The sequence below is a fragment of the Dreissena polymorpha genome, chromosome 1 (assembly GCF_020536995.1).
Source record: "Dreissena polymorpha isolate Duluth1 chromosome 1, UMN_Dpol_1.0, whole genome shotgun sequence".
Classification (NCBI taxonomy): Eukaryota; Metazoa; Mollusca; class Bivalvia; order Myida; family Dreissenidae; genus Dreissena; species Dreissena polymorpha.
Genome location: NC_068355.1, coordinates 108,419,667 through 108,442,000, shown reverse-complemented (window position 1 = coordinate 108,442,000; position 22,334 = coordinate 108,419,667). Strand labels below are relative to the sequence as shown.

Genomic DNA, 22,334 nt, shown 5'->3' with positions numbered 1-22,334 from the left:
CAAAAGACAAAGCAAAATAATCAGCAAAATAATAAGCAAAGCATTAAGCAAAAGAAAGCATAACTGGAAAACATGTCAGGTCAGCAGTCCCAGTGAAGTGAATTTATGGATTGTATCGAACGATTCAACATCTATATGACTGTTAAAAATATATTCACAGTTAAATCAGTGTTACTTTCTTGTCGGATGAAGCCATGGATTCTACTGAGACGATCGACTTCAAGGGGTCCGCCTCTATTTCAGCGGAAAATGCAAATGAATTAGTTGTAAATGACCGTTGTGCATAGTAGGGTATGTATAATTGGAACCTCCATGAAATAAAATGTGTAACCCTTTCCGGTCTTTTTACAGGAAGTCGCTCACCATGGCTGATCAGGTATTTATTTATTTAATGTGTTGCGTACTTTTCTCTACCTTATAAATAACAATTTGTAAAACACCAGCATAAATCAACCGATCACTACACTGAACACTACAGTACAAGGCAACTTTCTATTGTTTCAATCGTTATTATTCTTAATATAATTGGAATATGTTTTCGCGACCTTCCTAGACTTGTATTGGCCTTGTGAGTTAGGTAGCAGGCTTTTTCGGCCCAGTCCAAAAGTTCAGGCTGATTCGGTCCCAAGCTTATTCGGTCCCACATCGACCAGGCTTATTCGGCCTTATATTTATTCACACCTGTAATTGATTACAGCGGGTGTTAGATAAGCTAGCCGTCCGTTTGGTGACAATATATTTTGATTATAATTAAATAAAGATGTTTAAAATTACATATTGTGTTATGGTTTGTTTCTTTGTATTGCTTTTGATTATGGATGATAAAATGAAATTAATTGAAAACCATTATTGTTTTAACAACTGTTACCAATGTATGTAATTCATTATTGTTTTAATTGTTAAATTGTGCCGGATTTTAATTGAATTGATTGTCGGTTTGTTTCAGGGCTTTCCTTAGACCTCAAATCTCAAGAGTCAAGGACTCTTGGCAGGGGTTTTTTTTACTAAGAAAGTGACGCCGATATTCGGCGTCTTCCCCTACCAGAATTTTTCCCCTAAAACTACCATTTCCCCTCCAAAAATATAAATTTTTCACCAAATTATGATATTTTACCCTCAAAGAAATGTTTTTTTTCTTTTGGGAAGTCGACATTATCCAATTTGTACCATGTACAACGATCTCGCTCTCTCTCTCCCGACGAACACTCAAATCTGGGAATCCCAGTGATTTTATATATAGCTCTCAAATTACGTCATGGAAACCGGGCAACTAATCGTATTAATCATGTGACTATTTTACTGGATTCCGGTCTTGCGCGAGAAGGGTGTTTCGTCAATTGATTACCGGAAACCAGTCGAATTTTCATCCGGGTTATGTGAAAGCCAAGATATAAACGTTAAAACAGAAAAAAGTCTCACAATTGGCGTTCATACACGAACAAAATAAAACGTTTTGACTTGGAAAACATAATTTGCGTTGACGCATTTTTTAAGAATGAATCATCAAAAACCGTTGAAACCCAGCAGGATTCGGAGGTACATGTAATCAACATTGATTAATACTGTCGGATTATTGTGAAAGTGAAAGTAGACAGTCGGCAGCTGCCGCACCTTTCCCTTCCAAATACTGTAGCAGATCTAGATCGTCAACCCATTCATTATGAAATTGAAATCAAAATATTGACATCGTTCCCCGGCCCCAGTTGAAAACATTTCCCATTATTAGATCTACCCCTGCAACTTTATTTAGGACTTTGACTTTAATATCATACTTGTTCATGTGTTTAAGAACAAAAAGGTCAGAGACATGCCTCTTTTTCTATAAAAAAACTGAAGTCTGTAGGCGAGTTATAGACATTGAAATGAACAGTTTTATTTTTCCCCAAATATGTCTCTTTCGCGCTCGATTTTCCCCTTTTACCCAGCGTCCAGCGTCTTCCCCTTTTTCTAAAAAAAAACCCTGCTTGGGACCATATTTTCAAGAGTCAAAATCAAACTTCTAAGAGTCCTTATAATAACGCAGGAGATTAAATGATTTTTTGCAATTTAAGCAAATTACTGAGATATAATATATAAAAAGCAACAAATTAAAAGATACATGTATGTTAACATTTATTTCTTACATTTTACTGTCACTACAACACTATGCATTTAAACACAATATTTCAATAAGTAATAAATACAAAACATGTATTCTAATACAACATTAACTTCATGTATACAGCAGAGTAATATGCAGTGCTCACTCTGGCCTTCAGAAAATAATAGCCATATTTTTTTTCCTTAAACAAATAATAGGCAAAACATATGCGGACTTTTCCGCAAAACAGTACTGAAGGCAAAAAGAAAGAAAAAACCATGAATCTCATTTTATCTATGTTTTATTAAATGTATATCTATTGATTTAAGTTAAAATATATATATATACTCAAAAACAAGCATAATATCAGTGTGTCATTTTCTTATAAAATATTATCATGGCTTTACAATAAAGAATACAATCAATGTTGTGGGTGTGACTTAACAAACCAGATCTCAGCTACAGTTACATACACATAAGAATTAAGGGCAGAGGCCCCAACCCACCCAGAGCACTAATTATACTATTTTTTATAGTTTTTCCAATTGCAATTTTTGGTGAATACTCGAAATATTATAAACCACACCTTCCGTATCACCGCATGTCATTCTATTTTTGCTGTTATGAACTTCGAAAATAAATCATAATGGACGAAAAAAATACAGTATCCGAAAACGGTAATCCGAAAAATTGTACGCGTTTTGCACATGAAATATGCAATGCATAATATAAAATATTAATATGCATAATCTAAAATGTGCATATCGTTCGACTACTTTATCTCTTAATACGGCGTTTGCCATGGTCGCAATATTGTAGGCAGAGGCCAATATCAATTGTAAATGATTTATTCCAAAAATAACACTTTCGCAATGCCGATCATGTTTACATCAATTAACGTCACAGCGCGTGAGTTAAAATACACCACCTTAGTGTAATTCCAAACACGTGTTTCGTTAAAATTAGCTGACCATGGCATATGCCGGGTCCCTTTGAATTGGGAAAACCAGGTTACCTGGTTAAAAATTGGAATCATTATGTTAAAGCAGACGACAAACAGCAGTAATTACGGGGATAATTAGTTGATGGCGATTAAATAATTATTTTATCAAGCAATGTTCAACGTCAGCGATTTTCCTCCTTCTTTATAAAGTACCGGTAAACGGTACTTTCCCAATCGAACGAAAATTCCCAAATTCCCAAAACGGTACTTTCCCAATCGATCGAAAATTCCCAAATTCCCAATCGGCATCTGGAAAAATCCCAATCAGCGTCCGAATTTTTTCTCAAAACGATAGAAAGTTTCGTAAAAAAACCAACTTTCGGCGAGCGAACAAAGAAAATCGTATAGTTGTGTGTAACCACGCGCTCGATTAATTTCGGATTTTATTATTCAGCGCATTCAATCAATAGAGTTGTTACTGTTTCCGGTTCTTTTGCCAGGCAGCCAGCGTACTGTTTTACGTCGGTTTGTAACCTTATCGTAGTTTGAAATGAGTCATAATAGCAAATATTATGCCAAAAAAACAATCGGAACCATCTATCACAGGACACATTGACAGCAATAATGATGCTGTGCAGGGAGGGATGCAAGCAACTGAGTGATGATCAAACATCAAAGATTGTTGAAATTTTCACAAAAATGAAAGAGAGAGACATTGCTTTAAAAGAGATTAAAACAACTAGTAATTGATTTGGTGTGTTCTTTATAATATTTTGTTATTTATATAAACTTTATAACTTAATGGTCATTAAGGCATGCCTGCAAATGATTATTTAAATGGGTATGTTCAATTAAGTATGAACTGTATGATGTATTCAATAAGACCCAAACTTCACGACGGGATTTTCCCAATTTCAGGATTTCACGACTCGATTTTTCCCAATTTTGAGGTTTTCACGAGTCAATTTTTCCCAATCGGACCGGTACGGGTACTTTTCCCAATTGGACAAGGAAAATCGCTGAACGTAATCTAATTGCAGAAAAAACGGCGTGCAAAACAAAACCAGCCAACAATATTAGCGGCGATTTTCAATAATGACGATTAAATAATAATTGGCGAAAAATTAACAAAGATCTAACAGTTACCGATAATTGGTAAAGCACAGGGAGATTAAAGACGTTTTTTCCGAAATATATCACTGCTGTCGGACACTGATTGAGAAAAATGCTCTAGGCCACAATGTAGCATAAGTTATTGACGCGTGTATGACAATACACAGGGTCGAGTGTGTACACAGGTAATCTCGTTATCGATTTTTCCTGCTTGATGGCCCGATTTGCAGGCGTTTCGCAATCGCCGGACAACATTTAGTGGCAATTTGTTTTTTTATGTAGGCGGATAAAATAATCGCCATTTTTTCTAGACAATTTTAAGAAATAATAGCCAGTTGGATAAAATAATCGCCATTGGCGATAATGTCTGGCAGCAGCGTGAGCACTGAATATGTCATATGTTCTAAACAACATCTCAAAGAGTAACATGTCATATCATGTCTTACACAACATCTCAGAGAGCAATATGTCATATGTCCTACACAACATCTGAAAGTTTACATACAAAATATGTATTCTCATACAACATTTACTTCATGTATACAGCAAAACAATATGTCATATGTTCTACAAACCAACAATCATTTGAGCAAATAAATAAATCATTCATGCATTTAAAGAGTGATCTCATTTGGGTGCCCTAGTAAAGAAAATGTAATAAAACAACACTATGACTACACACACACACAACTAGCATAAAACCAGCAAACTATCACTTTCTTCTCTTGCACATGTCCTGAAACCTGCGCAGCACATTCCAGCGATTTTCCTCCTTCTTTATAAAGTACCGGTAAACGGTACTTTCCCAATCGAGCGAAAATTCCCAAATTCCCAATCGGCATCTGAAAAAATCCCAATCGGCGTCCGAATTTTTTCTCACAACGATCGAAAGTTTCGTAACAAAACCCAACTTTCGGCGAGTGAACAAAGAAAATCGTATAGTTGTGTGTAACCACGCGCTCGATTAATATCGGGTTTTATTATTCAGCGCGTTCAATCAATAGAGTCGTTACTGTTTGCGGTTCTTTTGTCAGGCAGCCAGCATACTGTTTGACGTCGGTTTGAAACCTTATCGTAGTTTGAAATGCCCTCCAGCACTGCCTCTGTGGAAAGGTTGTTCAGTCTAATGAACAATCTTTGCACGACCAATCGGAACCGTCTATCACAGGACACATTGACAGCTCTCATGATGCTGTGCAGAGAGGGATGCCAGCAACTGAGTGATGATCAAACATCAAAGATTGTTGAAATTTTCAAAAAAATGAAAGTGAGAGACATTGCTTTATAAGAGATTAAAACAACTAGTAATGGATTTTGTGTCTTCTATATAATACTTTGTTATTTATATCAATTTTATTACTTTAAGTAATGGTCATTAAGACATGCCTGCAAATGATTATTTTAATGGGTATGTTCAATTAAGTTTGAACTGTATGATGTATTTAATAAGACCCAAACTTCACGACGCGATTTTCCCAATTTAAGGATTTCACGACTCGATTTTTCCCAATTTTGAGGTTTTCATGACTCAATTTTTCCCAATTGGACCGGTACGGGTACTTTTCCCAATTGGACAAGGAAAATCGCTGCATTCTGGGATGGAAAGTCACTCACTGCGGGACCTTACTACCGATTCCGAATTCGAAAAGGTTTCTCTGCGACATTTTCCGAATGCACAAGCACAATTACACTTTGCACAATTACACTTTATCCAATAACTTTGTTTGACCGTTTCGCGTGGCTATTAAATTAAGAATGAAATACAAAATGTGAAAAAAACACATTTCCGCTGGCTATCACAAAAAAAAAACATACGGGTGGTACCTAAACACAATAGCCTATGTAAATCGGTAAACTATAAAAGGAAATTATTTCTACTCGCCGATAAAGGTGCCTCCGTATTTGATCCCATCAAAAATTCCGACGCCCTTTAATTATTTCCTGTGCCATCTTCACTGAAGACGTGCAACAATTACGCCTTTTTCTATGCCTTCTCAGACAGTCAATTATTATGCCTACATGTATTTTGTAATCAATTAGCTCATGCAAAAATTGTCACTTTGCCACAAGGTCAGTAATATCGGTTCTATAGTTATTTTTAGCAACTTTGATGCAAAGCGTGTAATTTGACGTTGTAAACAGTACATATGCCAGCATAACTTTCGCGCGTCTTTGAACTGAGCAATCATGAAGTAAAACAGTGATGGGTGCATTCAGCTTTGGATATACATTCTGACATACTCTGGAAATATCTCAAAATATGCTTTACGGTGTTCTGTGGATATGGATGTTATTATTTTATATTGAATATTATTAAAACTGACGCGGATGAGTCCATTTTGTTTTGGTGGTTTTGTAGTTCTTTTTAAATGCTCTGAGCTTTTATGAGTACATACGTACAGCTCAGAGGGTCAATAGCTGGGAGTTGGATTATTGCAACTAGGTGGGTTTAATACACGTCTTTTCCGCAAACAGCTGATAACAAACGCTATGATAAATAATGGAAAGTTAATACACGCGTCATCGAACCAGCAGTGTTTTGATTGGTCAATACTAGATTTCTTAATTAACCAAACTCCGCCTACTGGGTGGACTTGTGCTTCGATTATTGGAAATGGCGTTAACAATTAGCGTGTACTAAATGAGATACTCCGCCCCGAGCCAATTATCACTTAGTCTTAACAACTTTTGATCTCGTTGACGCAAGTCGGTATATTCCCCCGGGTCAAATGTGACGCATGACGTAATTTTCTCAAGAGTCAAAAAGGGGTCTTCTGTAATTTTCAAGCGTCAAAACCCGGGAGCTCGGGTCAAAGGAAAGCCCTGTTGTTTGTTAAATATTGTGTTTGATTAAAGGTGTAAATGATGAGAATTTGTTTGCTATCTTCAATTGTTGTTTTCTGTTGGTTATTTAGCGAAATATTGTAAAAATGCTTCTTAAATGCGAACTGAGATATGGACTGCAAACGGGGATTAATCTTATGGCCTTATTAGGCCACTCTTAAAATATTGTTGGTTTGCCCTTTACCGACCCTAGATTTTACAGGTGGGTAGGTAGGTAGGAAAATTATTTTATTTTATTTGAGAAATGATATTTTTAATACACTTATAGTCTATGCATATTTAAAACACTGTTATTAAAGCACTGTTGCAGTGTACGAAGCCCTTTATACATGTAGCTTAACTCTGTCTTGTTTGCTGTTTTCTTGCATGTAAAAGTGATTTTTTTTGCTTTAATTTCTTACAGCCTGTGCCGTTTGAATTTGGAAAATTAGCGCCATTAACCATGAAATTGGGACAAAACTGTACAGCGTGACAAACATAATAAAGCATAATATGCGTTTGAATACGAGCATACACATATCCACTAGCATATAAATCAAAACATGTTTGTCTCTTTCCATTTTCAAACGATACTCATCTTACATATCCTCCGCAATATAGAGAAAGATGCGTAGATACTGGATAGCAACTTAAAATCGTATATATTCGGCTACATTCACAAACCAAAACGTAATTCATCTGTCTTTTGGCGACGACTCAACAAGCTCAATCAGCATATGAAATTCCAACTATCGAAGCGACCTAGATTGGTCAGGGGTGATAAAAATGGACAGGGATAATACAAATACACGCACAAATACATATTGCAGTCAGCTCTTTTATGATCAGCGAAATACAAAAATAAATAAAAAAATGTTTTCAGAAAACGAAATAAAATTTGTTGAGTTGGCGGGGTCAAAAGTGGGTCGGTCAGTAAAGGGCAAACAAACTTAATTTTAATTTAGGCCTTAATTTGTTAATCCGGTGACACATGACACATGTATTTTACAACCTGATAAAGGTAATAAAACCGGGCATATGTGCGGGTGCTAGTCAATGGCTTCACTCGATAATGAAAGACTGGGTCGTAGGAATTAAGCGTATGCTGTCAATTAGAACCTTTTTGTCTATGATTGCTTATGCAATTAAATTGATAATTGTTTCTTGTCAACTTTTAATTTCTATCAATATGCAGAAAACTAAGTGAAATGTATTTGAAATTATAAATGAAATAATCAATCGTTAAAAAATAAAAATTGTTTTAATTTCTTTCTTGATGCAAAAAATATGGAATATTTATTGAAGTTATTTACAAAGTAAATAAATAAACAATTCAAATCGAACGTAAATATATGCCTTTTAGTAAAAACGAAATATACACATCTATATACATCAACAAAAGCTATTATTGCCGACCTCCTATGCATACATTTATACTTTTGGTTAGTTGACACTAACTTTTTTGCCAGGGTACCCGAGGGGAACCCAACATCAACTTTTGGTGACCCTCACTCAAACTAAGGTTCCCTCTTGTTTCGACGCACAGCGACTCTCGGCGTAAGGGCAAATAAGTACAAGAAGCATACTAGTACACATTTTTCCTATAATCCTATATTCAATTATGTTGCCATTTAAAGCAGACCCATTAATAGCTCATAAGACTTTTGTAAACTTTTGATATCATGTCTTTCATCAATATCATCATCATCCGACGTCATCCTTGTCAAGGGTTTCACTTGTCCCCAAAAAGTTGTAGCCACTTTATCACAAAGTGAAAACCGCCAGTAATTCCGACTTTATTAATTATTAATAAGAAAATCATTTAAGGAATCTTACTACATCAATGAATAATGGCATTGACTATATTTTTATTACTTTTAGAAGAATCTTAATACATAAATAACAATAAGTACGGTCATGAGTCTTAATAAGCTTTATTTTATTTAAATTAAAAATTCCACTTGATAAACCAGAAATCCAACATAATATAATAATGTTAACAATAATTAAACAGCATGCTGCATTACATGATTTAGAACTATTTGTTAAAACCTAGAATCACACAAATGTACATTATCTCAGATAATTTATCTGAAATGAGAAATAAATCAAACATCAGAAAATAAAGCATCTCAATTAAAATTGTTAAAAAGTTTCATTTTGTCATTTAAACATGATATACATCAACTTCTGTTTTTTACCAAATTTCACAAATTCTACAATAACACATATTGTTAAAAGGTTTTCTGTTAGCTGTGATATTTGCTTTTCATGTTCAATAAAATTAATATTTTTCACAACTATTTCTTGACAGAAAGGCCCAGGATAATTGTCACTATCCATTATTGCTGTCTGAAATAACACAAACATATTTTCACCAAATGTCATTAACAAATCAACACATAAATTATACTATCTTTATATGTCCGAATTTTAACACGTCCGAAATATAGTACATGGCGTGAAAGACCTACCTACTTTTGATTTCGAAATAGTTGGTATCTTAATTAAAATATATCGTTACCAGAACATTATAATAATGAAACTGGTAAACATAAATGCTCACAAATGCCTGTTGAAACAATTTAACATGTGTTTTTGTCATGGTATTGATTAAAGAAATAGCGTCCCTAATAATCGTTATAATTATTGATCTTCATGACAGTTTATCCCAGGATTTCAAATTTGATTGTTCAATGTCATAAAGGAGCCGTTAATCCGATAATAACCCCATACACTTGATAATAGCAGTAAAAACACCGTCTGTAACACTTACACGCTTCCGTGATTTTAATTAATTTTGCTCTCTGTCCTGTAGGTCTCTTCCATCGACGTAAACCAATATAACAACTGACAAACGCTGGCTGCTTATGCTAGATCGCATGCTTTTGACTTGCAGTACATTTTCGGATATGATTTTACCGATTTTTTATAATTCGCCACTTAAAAAAATTAGAGCCACTTTAACAAAAATAATAATCTGTTTCGGAAGTTCTTCTTATAAACTTGAAAGAAATAAAAGGTAATTACGCGTATTCAAATGGTCAATCAATACGAAATAGTTCTATAAATTTAGGGTTCCCGGTGGATCACCCAGCTTGAAAGAACTAGTGACCCTCGCCAAAATCTGGGGCCTCTGGTCCCCGGACCACGGTTAGTGTCGAGGCCTGTTGGTAACAAATGCTAACAATAAAATTCTATCTTATCTCGCGAACGATTGTAAAAATGCTTTTTTAATGAGAACTGATCGAGACATAGAATGCAAACGTTATTTAATCTAATGGCCTTATTACAACTTCGATATTGTTTTCTGATTGTGGTATAAGCTGGACATACAACTTAAACAAGTAAGAAGTGGTATTCACGTTCGATTACTTTCATATTACAATATGTGAACAATCTATTTTCTTTTGGGATATTTTCATGTCATCCTTTCTCATTAGCAAGATTGTGTGCTTAGGAAAATAAATTTATATGGTCTATGAAACAATAACAGTTTCATTCATTCGTGTCAATTTATAAATAAATAATGTTATCTAAAGCTTATTGTGTAACGTAATTTATGGCGAAATTTGCAAACACGTTGTAGGCATTTCCGCGACAGAAAAATTGTTACTTTGATTGCTTATGAAAGTAAATTGATAATTGTCTATGAAACAATAACAGTTTCATTCAGTTGTAGGCATTTCCGGTAAATTTATAGTTCGTTTTATTTTCAAAGTTTTATAAGACCAGGTTTTTTTCTACTAAGAAATGACGCCGATATTCGACTTCTTCCCCTACCAGAATTTTTCCCCTCAAAATACAATTTCCCCACCAAAAATATAATTTTTCACCAAATTATAATATTTTCTCTCAGAGAAATGTTTATTTTTCCTTTGGGCATTCGACTATTATCCAATTTGCACCATGTACAACGATCTCGCTCTCTCTCTCCAGACGAACACAAAAAATCTGGGAATCCCAGTTATTCTAAATATAGCTCATAAATTACGTCATGTAAACTGGGCAACTAATTGTAATAATCATGTGACTATTTTACTGGATACCGGTCTTGCGCGAGAAGGGTGTTTCGTCAATTTATTACCGGAAACCAGTTGAATTTTCATCCGGGCTATGTGCAAGCCAAGATATAAACGTGAAAACAGAAAAAATGTCTCACAATTGGCGTTCTTACACAAACAAAATCAAACATTCGGACTCGGAAGATACTGAACGCATCGAGGCATTTTTTAAGAAAGAATCATCGAAAACCGTTATAACTCAGCAGGATTCTGAGGTAATCAACATCGAACAGTGTGAAAGTGAAAGAAGACAATCGGCAGCTGTCGCTCCTTTCCCTTCCAATACTGTAGCAGATCAAGATCGTCAACCCATTCATCATGAAATTGAAATCACAAAATTGACATCGTCCCCTGGCCCCAGTACAGAAATATATTTGAAAACATTTCCCATTATTAGATCTACACCTGCAACTTTATTAAGGACTTTGACTTTAATACGTGTTAAATGTGTTTAAGAACAAAAAGGACAGAGACAAGCCTCTTTTGATGAGTTATAGACATTGAAATGAACAGTTTTTATTTTTTCCCCTAATATGTCTCTTTCGCACTCTTTTTTCCCCTTTCACCCAGCGTCCAGCGTCTTCCCCTTTCTCTAAAAAAAACCCCTGAAGACTTTATGTAGTCTATATGAACGCCTTAAAGGGGCCTTTTCACAGATTTTGGCATTTTTTAACTTATTCATTAAATGCTTTATATCGATAAATGTAAACATTGGATCGTAAAAGCTCCAGTAAAAAAATCAAGAATAAAATTAAAAAAAGGAAAAGAACATTGCCCGGACCAGGTTTCGAACCAGTGACCCCTGGAGTCCTGAAGTAAAAACGCTTTAGCCTACTGAGCTATTCCGCCGAGTACACATACTTGAAGTATTTTATACCTTATATAAGCAATCTTCGTAGTTTCACAAAATTTAACGACAAAAACAGAACTCTCCAAATTATTCAATCGTTTCGCGTTGCAACGCTTTATAATTTTTAGGTTTTAAAATCGTCAAAAGATGCATATAATGGCTATATTAGACCATGGTAAATGTTCAGTATTACTGTTTCCTCACAAATATCATAACTAAAACGAAAATTTGCGAATCTGAAACAACTTTTTTCAATTTTGTCAATTTACCAAAGCGTGAAAAGATCCCTTTAAAACAATTTCAGTTATGATAACGCCTCATTTCGACGACAACATACCTGTAGCAAAAGACAAGAGAATATTTTTTTCATATGGAATAATCTTCAATAAAGATAATATAATACTGTAATAAACAATATTCCATAGTTTTAAAGAGTATCGATTAACATATTTGCAACGATTTATTCAAATTAAACCTGGGGCCCAAAAAGCCCGGTACTTGGGCCGAATGAGCCTGAAATTGGGGCCAAATGAGACTGAAAAGAACGGGGCCGAAAGAGCTTGGGGCCGATAGAGCCGACACAGGGCTCAACATTAACCTAAAAACTAACTTAGAAAGTACTTAGAAAATCTACTTGCCCTGAATGTAAAGCCACTTGCCCAAACATGAAATATCACATTAACTGTAAACCTCATATTTTTAATAAAGATCAAAATGATACACCACAAAACCTTTTTTTTATTTTTGAACATTGAACAAAATGATTACAGCAATTAAAGTCTAAATTAAATGCTGTTTGTTCTTTTTTTATATAGGAGTCACTTTGTCGGTCGGTTTGTCGGTCTTTCCGGAAATTTCATCCGATCTTACCAAACTTGGTCACAAGTTGTATCTTGATGATGTATAGGTCAAGTTTGAATATGGGTCATGCTGGATCAAAAACTAGGTCACGGGGTCACTTCGTGTGTTTTAAACCGAAAGTTTGTCCGGAACATAACTATGTAATTTATCATTAGATTTTAAAATAACTTGGTACATTTGATCACCATTATGGGACAATGTGTTGTGTGTAAAAAGTACGTCAATATCTCCAAGGTCAAGGTCACACTTGGAGTTCAAGGGTCAAATGCTTGTCCGGGCCATAACTTTTCATTAATTGTGAGATTTTAAAATCATTTGGCAAATTTGTTCACCATCATGGGACGGTGTGTCACACAAAAGAATTAAAACCTAATCTCCAAGGTGGCAAGGTCACACTTTGAGTTCAAAGATCAAAACTGGCCATAAATAACCTTGTCGGGGCAATAACTAAAAATGTATGCCGTACATTGTGAGATTTTAAAATCATTTGGCACATTTGTTCACCATCATTGGACTGTGTGTCCCGCGAAAGAATTACGTTGATATCTCCAAAAGAAAGTCACACTTTTAAGTTCAAAGGTAAAAAATGGCCATAAATGAGTTTTTCCGGGCCATAACTACATGTATGTTGTTCATTGTGAGATTTTTAAATCATTTGGCACATTTGTTCACCATCATTGGCAGGTGTGTCACACGAAAGAATACTTCATTATCTCCAAGGTCAAGGATACGTCATGTCTGTGACAAAGCTCTAGTTGCACTTGCCCGGGCGGACAATTAGATTATCAAATTACTTGCCCAGACCCAACTTTTACTTGCCAGGGGCAATAGGACAACCGTTAATGTTGAGCCCTGCAACACCCGTGAGTTAACAACCCTTCTCAAATATTTATTTGATAAGGGGCTAAAAATGTATGACAAACTTGAAAATTATATTTTTATTTTGCAGAATGAGAGGTCGTTTCAGAAACAACCTACAATTTTTCTGAACAAGAAGTCATCTCTTCTTTCAAAGAAGACCAAGAAAAATCGTTATTGGAAGGACGTTGGTCTCGGTTTTAAAACACCACGTGAAGTAATGTTATATAGTGGTTTTTAGTCCCCTACCGGTTTCACCAGAGGGGACTTATGGTTTGTGCTCAGTCTGTCTGTCCGTCCGTCCGTCACACTTTTCTGGATCCTGCGATAACTTTAAAAGTTCTTAATATTTGTTCATGAAACTTGAAACATGGATAGATGGCAATGTGGACATTATGCACGTCATTTCATTTTGTTCCTACGGCAAAAATTATTGTTGCTATGGCAACAAATAGACTAGAAATACTGCTGAAAATGGTGGTTTTCTAGATCCTGCGAGAACTTTAAAAGTTCTTCATATTTTTTCATTAAACTTAAAACATGGATAGATGGCAATATGGACACTATGCATGTCATTTCTATTTGTTCATACGTCAAAAATTCTGGTTGCTATGGCAACACATATTTAAAAAAATATTCCGACAATGGTGGAATTTCTGACGATGGTGGAGCCGGTAGGGGACTTTTATTGCTTGGCAATAGACTTGTTGTTTCAAATTTACTGAATTCATTGTTTTGATAATTGAGTATACATTTTAATTTACTTAAAACTGGGGTCACCACCTTTTTCCCAATAAAAAAAGTATATATTTTTCCCAATTGGATGTTAAACATTCCCAGTAGAAGGTTTCCAAAACAGATTTTTTAAATATTTTTTTAGATCTGAATATTTTGTTCATCCCCATCCATAAAAGTTCAACCTTCTAACATTTTATGCTGAAAGCACTCAAATTCTCAATTTTAAAGCATTTTTAGCAAAACAAAACTTCTTTCTAAATTTTAGACTATATGCCTGGAATTTTCCCAATCCAAAGGGAAGTGGCCCCATTCCCAAAATGTTGAAAAAAAACTGAATGGTGTCATTGGTTTTAAATACATGTAAGACCAAATTGAAGGGAGTAATGGTCATTTGAACATTATAGTAATCAGATTTTGTTTACCAGATTATGGCAAATACATATCAAATTATTTTTTTCCAGAAAATATATACATTTGTCTAACACAATTGTAAAGGTCTTAACTTTATGAAAAGAAAACAATGATTAATGTACTTTCAATAAGCAATTTTTTCTCTATAAAGTACCAGAAAACAGCACTTCCCCAATAAGGAAAAAATGCAAATTTCCAAATTGCTATCAAACAAATTCCCAATGGAAGATTTTGTTGTTGTTTCAATTGGAAATATCATTGCAAAGTAATTCTGAATATTGTTCCAGTTGTTTAGTTCATGGAGTTGTACAACCAAATTAAGGTCATAAAACCTGGCATAGAATGCCCTGAGGGTGATGGACCATCACAATTGCGTCTCTACATTTACAGTCACTCATACTTTTTTAATATTTTTTGTATCCGGAAATTAGTGTAATTACGGTAACCGTTTGCAGTTTAAAGGTGTGATGATGATGCCCGAAGCCATCGTTGATGTACTGTTTTAATTGCTGTTTTATATTACCTAAATGGTAAAACTGTGCTTCATTGTATATCTGTCTGCCATAAACGCTTACTTCATGACCGACATCAATAAATAATAATAGTCACCAGTTAATCCCCTCATTAGCGTTCTTGTATATCAATTGTACGGTGAACATCACAGTTTGGTGATTGTAAAGTTACATAGGAATTTCTCATGATGCACCTGTGTCAGCATGCATGACTGTGTAATGTAGCTTGAATGTTTGATACTCGAGACATGCTATCTCTTATCAGTGGATTATCTATATACCCGTACGGCGTTTATGGCAATTACATGCGAAGTAGGTACCAAGACTCTTTTAGTAGGAAATATTGATACACAATGCTTTTGGCGATTAATACGACCTGAAAACATGAATTTAGAGGGTGAATTTGAAAATCAGAGGGTCCATTTTTTCAATCACCAATTTCATGAAAATTTTAAATTTTGATCGCCAACCAGGAATTGTAATCACTAAATGCGAACATTGAACGCATATATGTATATATCTGCCAAAACAACAAACCCTTTCTATTCACAATATAATGTTTACAACCCTTGCTTAACGTTAATACTACTCGGGTGAGCAATCCAGAGCCAGCATGGCCGTCTTGTTTAATAAAAGAGCAGGGTTGGGCATTGGAAGTGCAGGGTGGGACGCCCTTCCATTTAGGTGTAGCTGTAGCACTGTTATCCTTATATGGCTATAGTAAAACCTTGTAACTTAGTAAGCACTCTAAATATAAAAAGTTACATTTATTGTTCACTCTTCATGAAAGTTGGTCAGAACAGTTGTTCTAATGACATCCTGAACTGCAAAGAAAGGGTCAGTTCCTTTGTATCTCAGGGGCGCGACTTTTGGCCTTTCACACTTGTTAAGAAAGCAGTGTGATTCAAATGGTTATTAAATAAATTATTAAGTTTATTTTAATGACATTGAACAATTTTTAATTACATTATTTGATTGTGTTCTCGAACTTCTAATTTTAATTATAATAAAGAGTTTTCTTAAATATGAGTTATTGTCCGTTACCGGTTTCAACCGGAGGGGACTTATGGTTTGCGCTCTGTGTGTTGGTCAGTCAGTCCAGTCCGTGAGTCTGTCACACTTTTCTGGATAATGCGATAACTTTAATAGTTCTTAATATTTTTTCATGAAACTTGAAGCATGGATAGATGACAATATGGACATTATGCACGTCATTTCATGTTGTTCCTACGTAAAAAATTCTGGTTGCTATGGCAACAAAATTGAAATAAAATAAATTAAAAAAATTATTTCTGACAATGGTGGAGCCGGTAGTGGACATAAAATGCTTGGCAATAGTCTTGTTGTTTATGTTTTATACAAATTTTCAGGACTACATGTATAACTCAGATACAATACAATATTTCAACCTGATATTTAATGGATGAACATTTATCTTAATCTATGAGGCAGAGTGCTATGCCCAAGAACCATATCCATTCACTTTCCTAAATAGGAGTTATTGCCATTTGTTAACTTGTTTTTGTCAATTTTTATGCACCCAGTAGGGTAGCATATAGCAGTTGAACTGTCTGTCGGTCAAACCGTCCGTCCGTCCGAAAACTTAAACATTGGCCATAACTTTTGCAATATTGAAGATAGCAACTTGATATTTGGCAAGCAACTTGATATTTGGCATGCATGTGTATCTCATGAAGCTGCACATTTTGTGTGGTGAAAGGTCAAGGTCATCCTTCAAGGTCAAAGGTAAAAAACTAAATACAAGGGAAGTAACAAGCTTTAAAGGGAGATTATTTCTATTTTATATAATTTGGCAGGTACAGATCATTTTCACAGGGGAAGTAATATTTGTTAAAAGGATTTAATATAAAACAATTTTTAAGGTCCAGGTCATCCTTTAAGGTCAAAAGTCAAAAAATACAATCCCAGGGAAGTAGTAAGCTATAAAAGGGAGATAATTTCTAAACCTGCCAAACGATATATTGAAATTTTATTTCAAAGCAGCGCAATAGGGGGCATTGTGTTTCAGACAAACACATCTCTTGTTTTAATACAAATTTATTCATGAAACAGATGATACCGTTATTTTTAATTTTAATTGATTATTAAGACAAGATGTTATCTGCTTTTTAGCTCACCTGAGCACAGCATGCTCATGGTGAGCTTTTGTGATCGCCTTTTGTCCATCGTCCGTTGTGCGACATCAACATTTGCATTGTTCACTCTCTAGAGGCCACATTTATTGTCCAATCTTCATGAAATTTGGTCAGAAGATTGGTTTCAATGATATCTTTGCTGCGTTCGAAAATGGTTACGTTTGCTTGAAAAACATAAAACATGGCTACCAAGGGGAGGGGCATTTTTCCTTATATGGCTATAGTAAAATCTTGTTAATAAAATCTTGTTAACACTCTAGAGGCCACATTTATTGTCTGATCTTCATGAAACTTGGTCAGAAGATTGGTCTCAATGATATCTTGGACAAGTTCGAAAATAATTATGTTTGCTTGAAAAAAATGGCTTCCAAGGGGCGGGGCATTTTTCCTTATATGGCTATAGTTAAATCTTGTTAACACTCTAGAGGCCACATTTACTGTCCAATCTTTATGAAACTTGGTCAGAAGATTCATCCCGATAATATCTTGGATGAGTTCAAAAATGATGCCGGTTGGTTGAAAAACATTGCTGCCAGGGGGTGGAGCATTTTTCCTTATATGGCTATAGTAAAACCTTGTTAACAAGGCCACATTTATTTTCCGATCTTTGTGAAACTTGGCCGTAAGATTTGTCCCAATAATATCTTGTTATCTCAGGTGAGCGACTTTGGGCCTTTCAAGACCTCTTGTTTTGTCTGCTTCTAAAGAATCACAGCTACAAATAAATTTAAAAAGGCATAAAACTTCAAATTAACTTTTCTTTCAATTCTGTAGCCATCAAAAAAAAATCAGCACGGATAAATTTAACAAATTTGCTTTTGGGTATCAATGGTGCCTTTTTAACAAGTCACGAAGGCAACTATGTGGAATGTTACTCTGGACCACATGTTAATTGCTTTGCCTGCTCTACCTTTGTTTCAATTGTTGTTTAATAAGTCACCCAATTTAATTGCTTTTGGCAAAATTTTCATTTGATCCCTGAAACAATCCTTTTCGAACTAAAGCCATAACAATATTTGAAAAAGTTTATTCTCTTTACTTTAGGCGACAGAAGGAACCTACATTGACAAGAAATGCCCATTCACTGGCAACGTAAGCATTCGAGGGCGCATCTTGACTGGTGTTGTGTTGAAGATGAAGATGCAGAAAACACTGATCCTGCGTAGAGACTACTTGCACTTCGTTAAGAAGTACCAGAGGTTCGAGAAAAGGCACAAGAACATGCCTGCTCATGTCAGCCCTTGCTTCAGGTGAGTTTGGGTGTTGGTAAGGAGCAGAACTCAGATATTTCCATGACACATCATTGACAGCTTTTGAATAGTCTCGACATAATTTCTGTGGGTAGTCCTCGCACATAAAATTTAAAATAATTTGAATGGCTCCCTTTGAAAGAATGGGTATATTGTTTTGTTGGATGTCGGTAGACCAGTTCCTTTCCGATCAATTACTTGTCAAAGAATTGACTGATTGGCTTGATATTGCCCTTGTGCATTAGCCTTGGGCATTTGATAAATTCTCTTGAAATTGGGGTCAAGGTCATTGTCACAATAAGAGTGCAAAACGTTTCTTACGAATAACTCGTCAACAATTGACTGATTGGCTTGGTACTTCAATGTGCATTGGCCTTAAACAGTAGATGGTCCCTTTTGAAATCAGGGTCACTAGTTCAAAGGTTAAGGTGACTGTGACATAAAGGGTTCAATTGGTCAAAAGATTAAGGTATGGGTATTTGGGGGGGGGGGATGTTTCCGACCCCAGAGCTCTTGTTTCTATAGTTACAATGGGTCAATTCTTTCTCATCGTGGGCATTAATTCTGATTATAAATTTCATCATAAAATACAAGTATTGAGTTGTATGTCTTTATTTAGTTAAAGCAGCTGGTCTGTTGCAAAACGCACATTTTTCGTGTTAACAGATGGCAGTATCAATTTGTGCTCTTACTTAGTCTTATTACAACATAGATTTTACATGGCGTACATGTTTAGTGAATGGTGTAACCTGTAGATGTGTATGAAGGGACTTCAAGCAGCAAATATTATCATGTGGCTATAGAAAAATGGTGTTGATCAGTTTTATAAATGGACATAGATGAAATAAACATGTACTGGTAATAAATTGATACCGTGTAAATTTTTAAAAGGTTATTGCTTTCACAACTTACTTGCCAGAAGGATTCAATAGCTCACCATTTGCTTTTAACTTTCCATAAGTAATAATTGTGAACAGTTAAAAGGTGTGATGATGATGCCCGTCATTGTCTTTCATGTACTGTACTGCAGAGTAAGGATTCTTGTACACTTCTCTTCAAGCGTTGCTGCTTTTAGCAACATGTTGTAATCAAGCACACTTTTTATGGCCCTGAAGGTGGGCATATAGTGATCGAATGTCCGTCTGTCTGTCTGTCTGTCTGTCTGTCACACTTTGCGTTTAGGTTTCAAAATATGCTCATAACTTCTATGTCGCTTCAGATGTAACCTTCATATTTGGTATGCATGTGTATATGGACAAGGCCTTTCCATACGCACACAAATTTTGACCCCTTTGACCTTGACCTTGAACTAAGGGTCCGCGTTTAGGTTTCTAAATCGGGGTTTAGGTTTCAAAAAATCATTTTTCGTGGGCATATGTCATCCTATGGTGACAGCTCTTGTTTTAAATTTAAAAATCATTACAAGAACATTCTAACATAAACATTTACCTTGTTAACACTATAGAAGCCACATTTATTGTCCTATCTTCATGAAATTTGGTCAGAAGATTCATCTCAGCGATATCTTGGATGAGTTCAAAAATGGTAATGGTTCCTTGAAAAGCATGGCAGCCAGGGAGCAGGGCATTTTTCCTAAGACTGCTATAGAAAAACACTACAGAACACATTTATTGTCCGATCTTTATGAAAATTAGTTAAAAGATTTGTCCCAATTATATCTTGTAGGAGTTCAAAAATAATTCTGGTAGGTTCAAAAACATGGCCCCAGGGGGAGGGACATTTTTCCTTAGTATGGATAATGTACAACCTTGTTAACACTTTTGAAGCCAAATTTATCCTCCGATCTTCATGAAACTTTGTCAAAAGTTTCCTCCCAATGGAATCTTGGAAAAGTGCGAAAATGATTCAGGTTTGTTGAGAAAATGGCCACCAGGGCAGTTGTCATTATATGGCTTTAGTAATATCTTGTTTACACTTTAGGAGTCACATTTATAGTCCAATCTTCATGAAATTTGGTCAGAAGAGTCTTTCTAATAATAACTGGGCGGAGTTCTAAAATATTAAAGGTTAGTTGAAAAACATGGCCACCAGGGGGCGAGGCAGTTTTTCCTGTATGGCTTTATTAAAACCATGTTAACATTCTAGATGTTATGAGGATGTTGGGTGCCCAATTATGATGGTAATGGTCACATTAGAGAGACTGGTAATGGATTTAGAAACATTAACAACAACCAAAATATTAAATAACAATTATTGCATTACTCCATTTAATTAGTGCCATTACTACAGATTATTTTCATTGTTATGCAGAAATTCAACATAGTGGTACAACAGTGAAGCAACAAAACTGTTACATATGAATCTTATTTAACCTTTCATTCACTTATTATACTCTCTATAAAAGTCATTTATACCTTTGCTGGCATTGTTGCAGTACAATAGTGTTGATTGATGTCTTCTTGGCAAGCCATGTGATGATTGTGTAACAGGCTTACAGTTCCCTTGAAATTGGCCCCAATTAACTGGGCTCTCACATAAAAGACCTTTTTGTCTTGATGTCAGAAAGACACAATTGATAAGATAGACTGCTTATACAGTTTGAAGTCATTCAGAAACTTGTGTGTTATTACCAAAGATTTGTGATTTTAAGCACTTCAATTATTTAATAACGCAGCAAACAGTTTGAAAAGGGTATATATTGAAGTCTGTATTTAGCATTGAATTAGACACTCCGCCTTTGGCAAGGGATAGCAAGTCGGCAATGAATATAGGTCGCTGTGGTGTAATGGATATGGCGTCCGCCTAGCGACTGGATGTCTCAGGCTTTTGATGCAATCGAGCTAAAATAAATAGGTTTAAACTAAAAACAAGAAACCGTCGGAGACGGGTGATGCTCCCCAAAGTTTTTTTTTTTCACAATATTGCACTATATATTCAGATAAAAACGTCTTGAGGGGCATAACTTTGGACAAATTATATGATGGATGGTTTAGCAACTTAAAAATTTCAAAGGGCCATAACTCTCTTAATTAAATCATCTAACCAGAACCCACAAATAACATGCGTATCTCCTCAAGGTAGTAAAGCTTCCCATAAAGCTTCATTGAATTCCAGTCAGTAGTTTGGGGGACAAGAATTGCACTATATATGAACAGTTTATAGAAAATTTCAAAGGGCCATAACTCTGTGAAAAATCATCCAACCATAACCGGCTGATAATATGCACATCTCCTGTTGGTAGTGAAGCTTCCCATAAAGTTTCATTGAATTCCAGTCATTAATTGCTGAGAAATAGCCCGGACAAAAATTGTGCACGGACGGACACATGCACGGACAGACGAAGCGGTGACTCTATGCTCCCCCCCAAAATTTTCGGGGAGCATAAAGAACTAAGTCTGCAATGGCTAGTGCTGCAATGATAGGTATATACTGGCACATTATCAAATAGTGAATTCAATATCTGCCCATCTTTTCAGAGATATTTCTATTGGTGATGTGGTGACTGTAGGCGAGTGCCGACCTCTGAGCAAAACCATCCGGTTCAACGTTCTGAAGGTCACCAAGGCGGCAGGATCCAAGAAAGGCTTCAAGAAGTTCTGAACTGACCTTGTTACATAAATAAAGAGAAAAACTGATTCGATCATATTGTGATATGGTATTACATCTATAGTTCCCATAGTGAAATGAATCTTACGAATCTTTTTATGTCCCCCA

General features: G+C 35.4%; 1 protein-coding gene across 1 annotated transcript; it reads left to right on the top strand.

Moving 5' to 3' along the window:
- Positions 1-246: 246 nt before the first annotated feature.
- LOC127844139 (40S ribosomal protein S11-like) lies at positions 247-22,253 on the top strand. Its single transcript, XM_052374155.1, has 4 exons — positions 247-376; positions 13,684-13,809; positions 18,454-18,659; positions 22,097-22,253. Exons 1-4 carry the CDS (start codon positions 323-325, stop codon positions 22,218-22,220), a joined length of 510 nt encoding a protein of 169 aa, XP_052230115.1. The 5' UTR covers positions 247-322; the 3' UTR covers positions 22,221-22,253.
- The last annotated feature ends 81 nt before the right edge of the window (positions 22,254-22,334 follow it).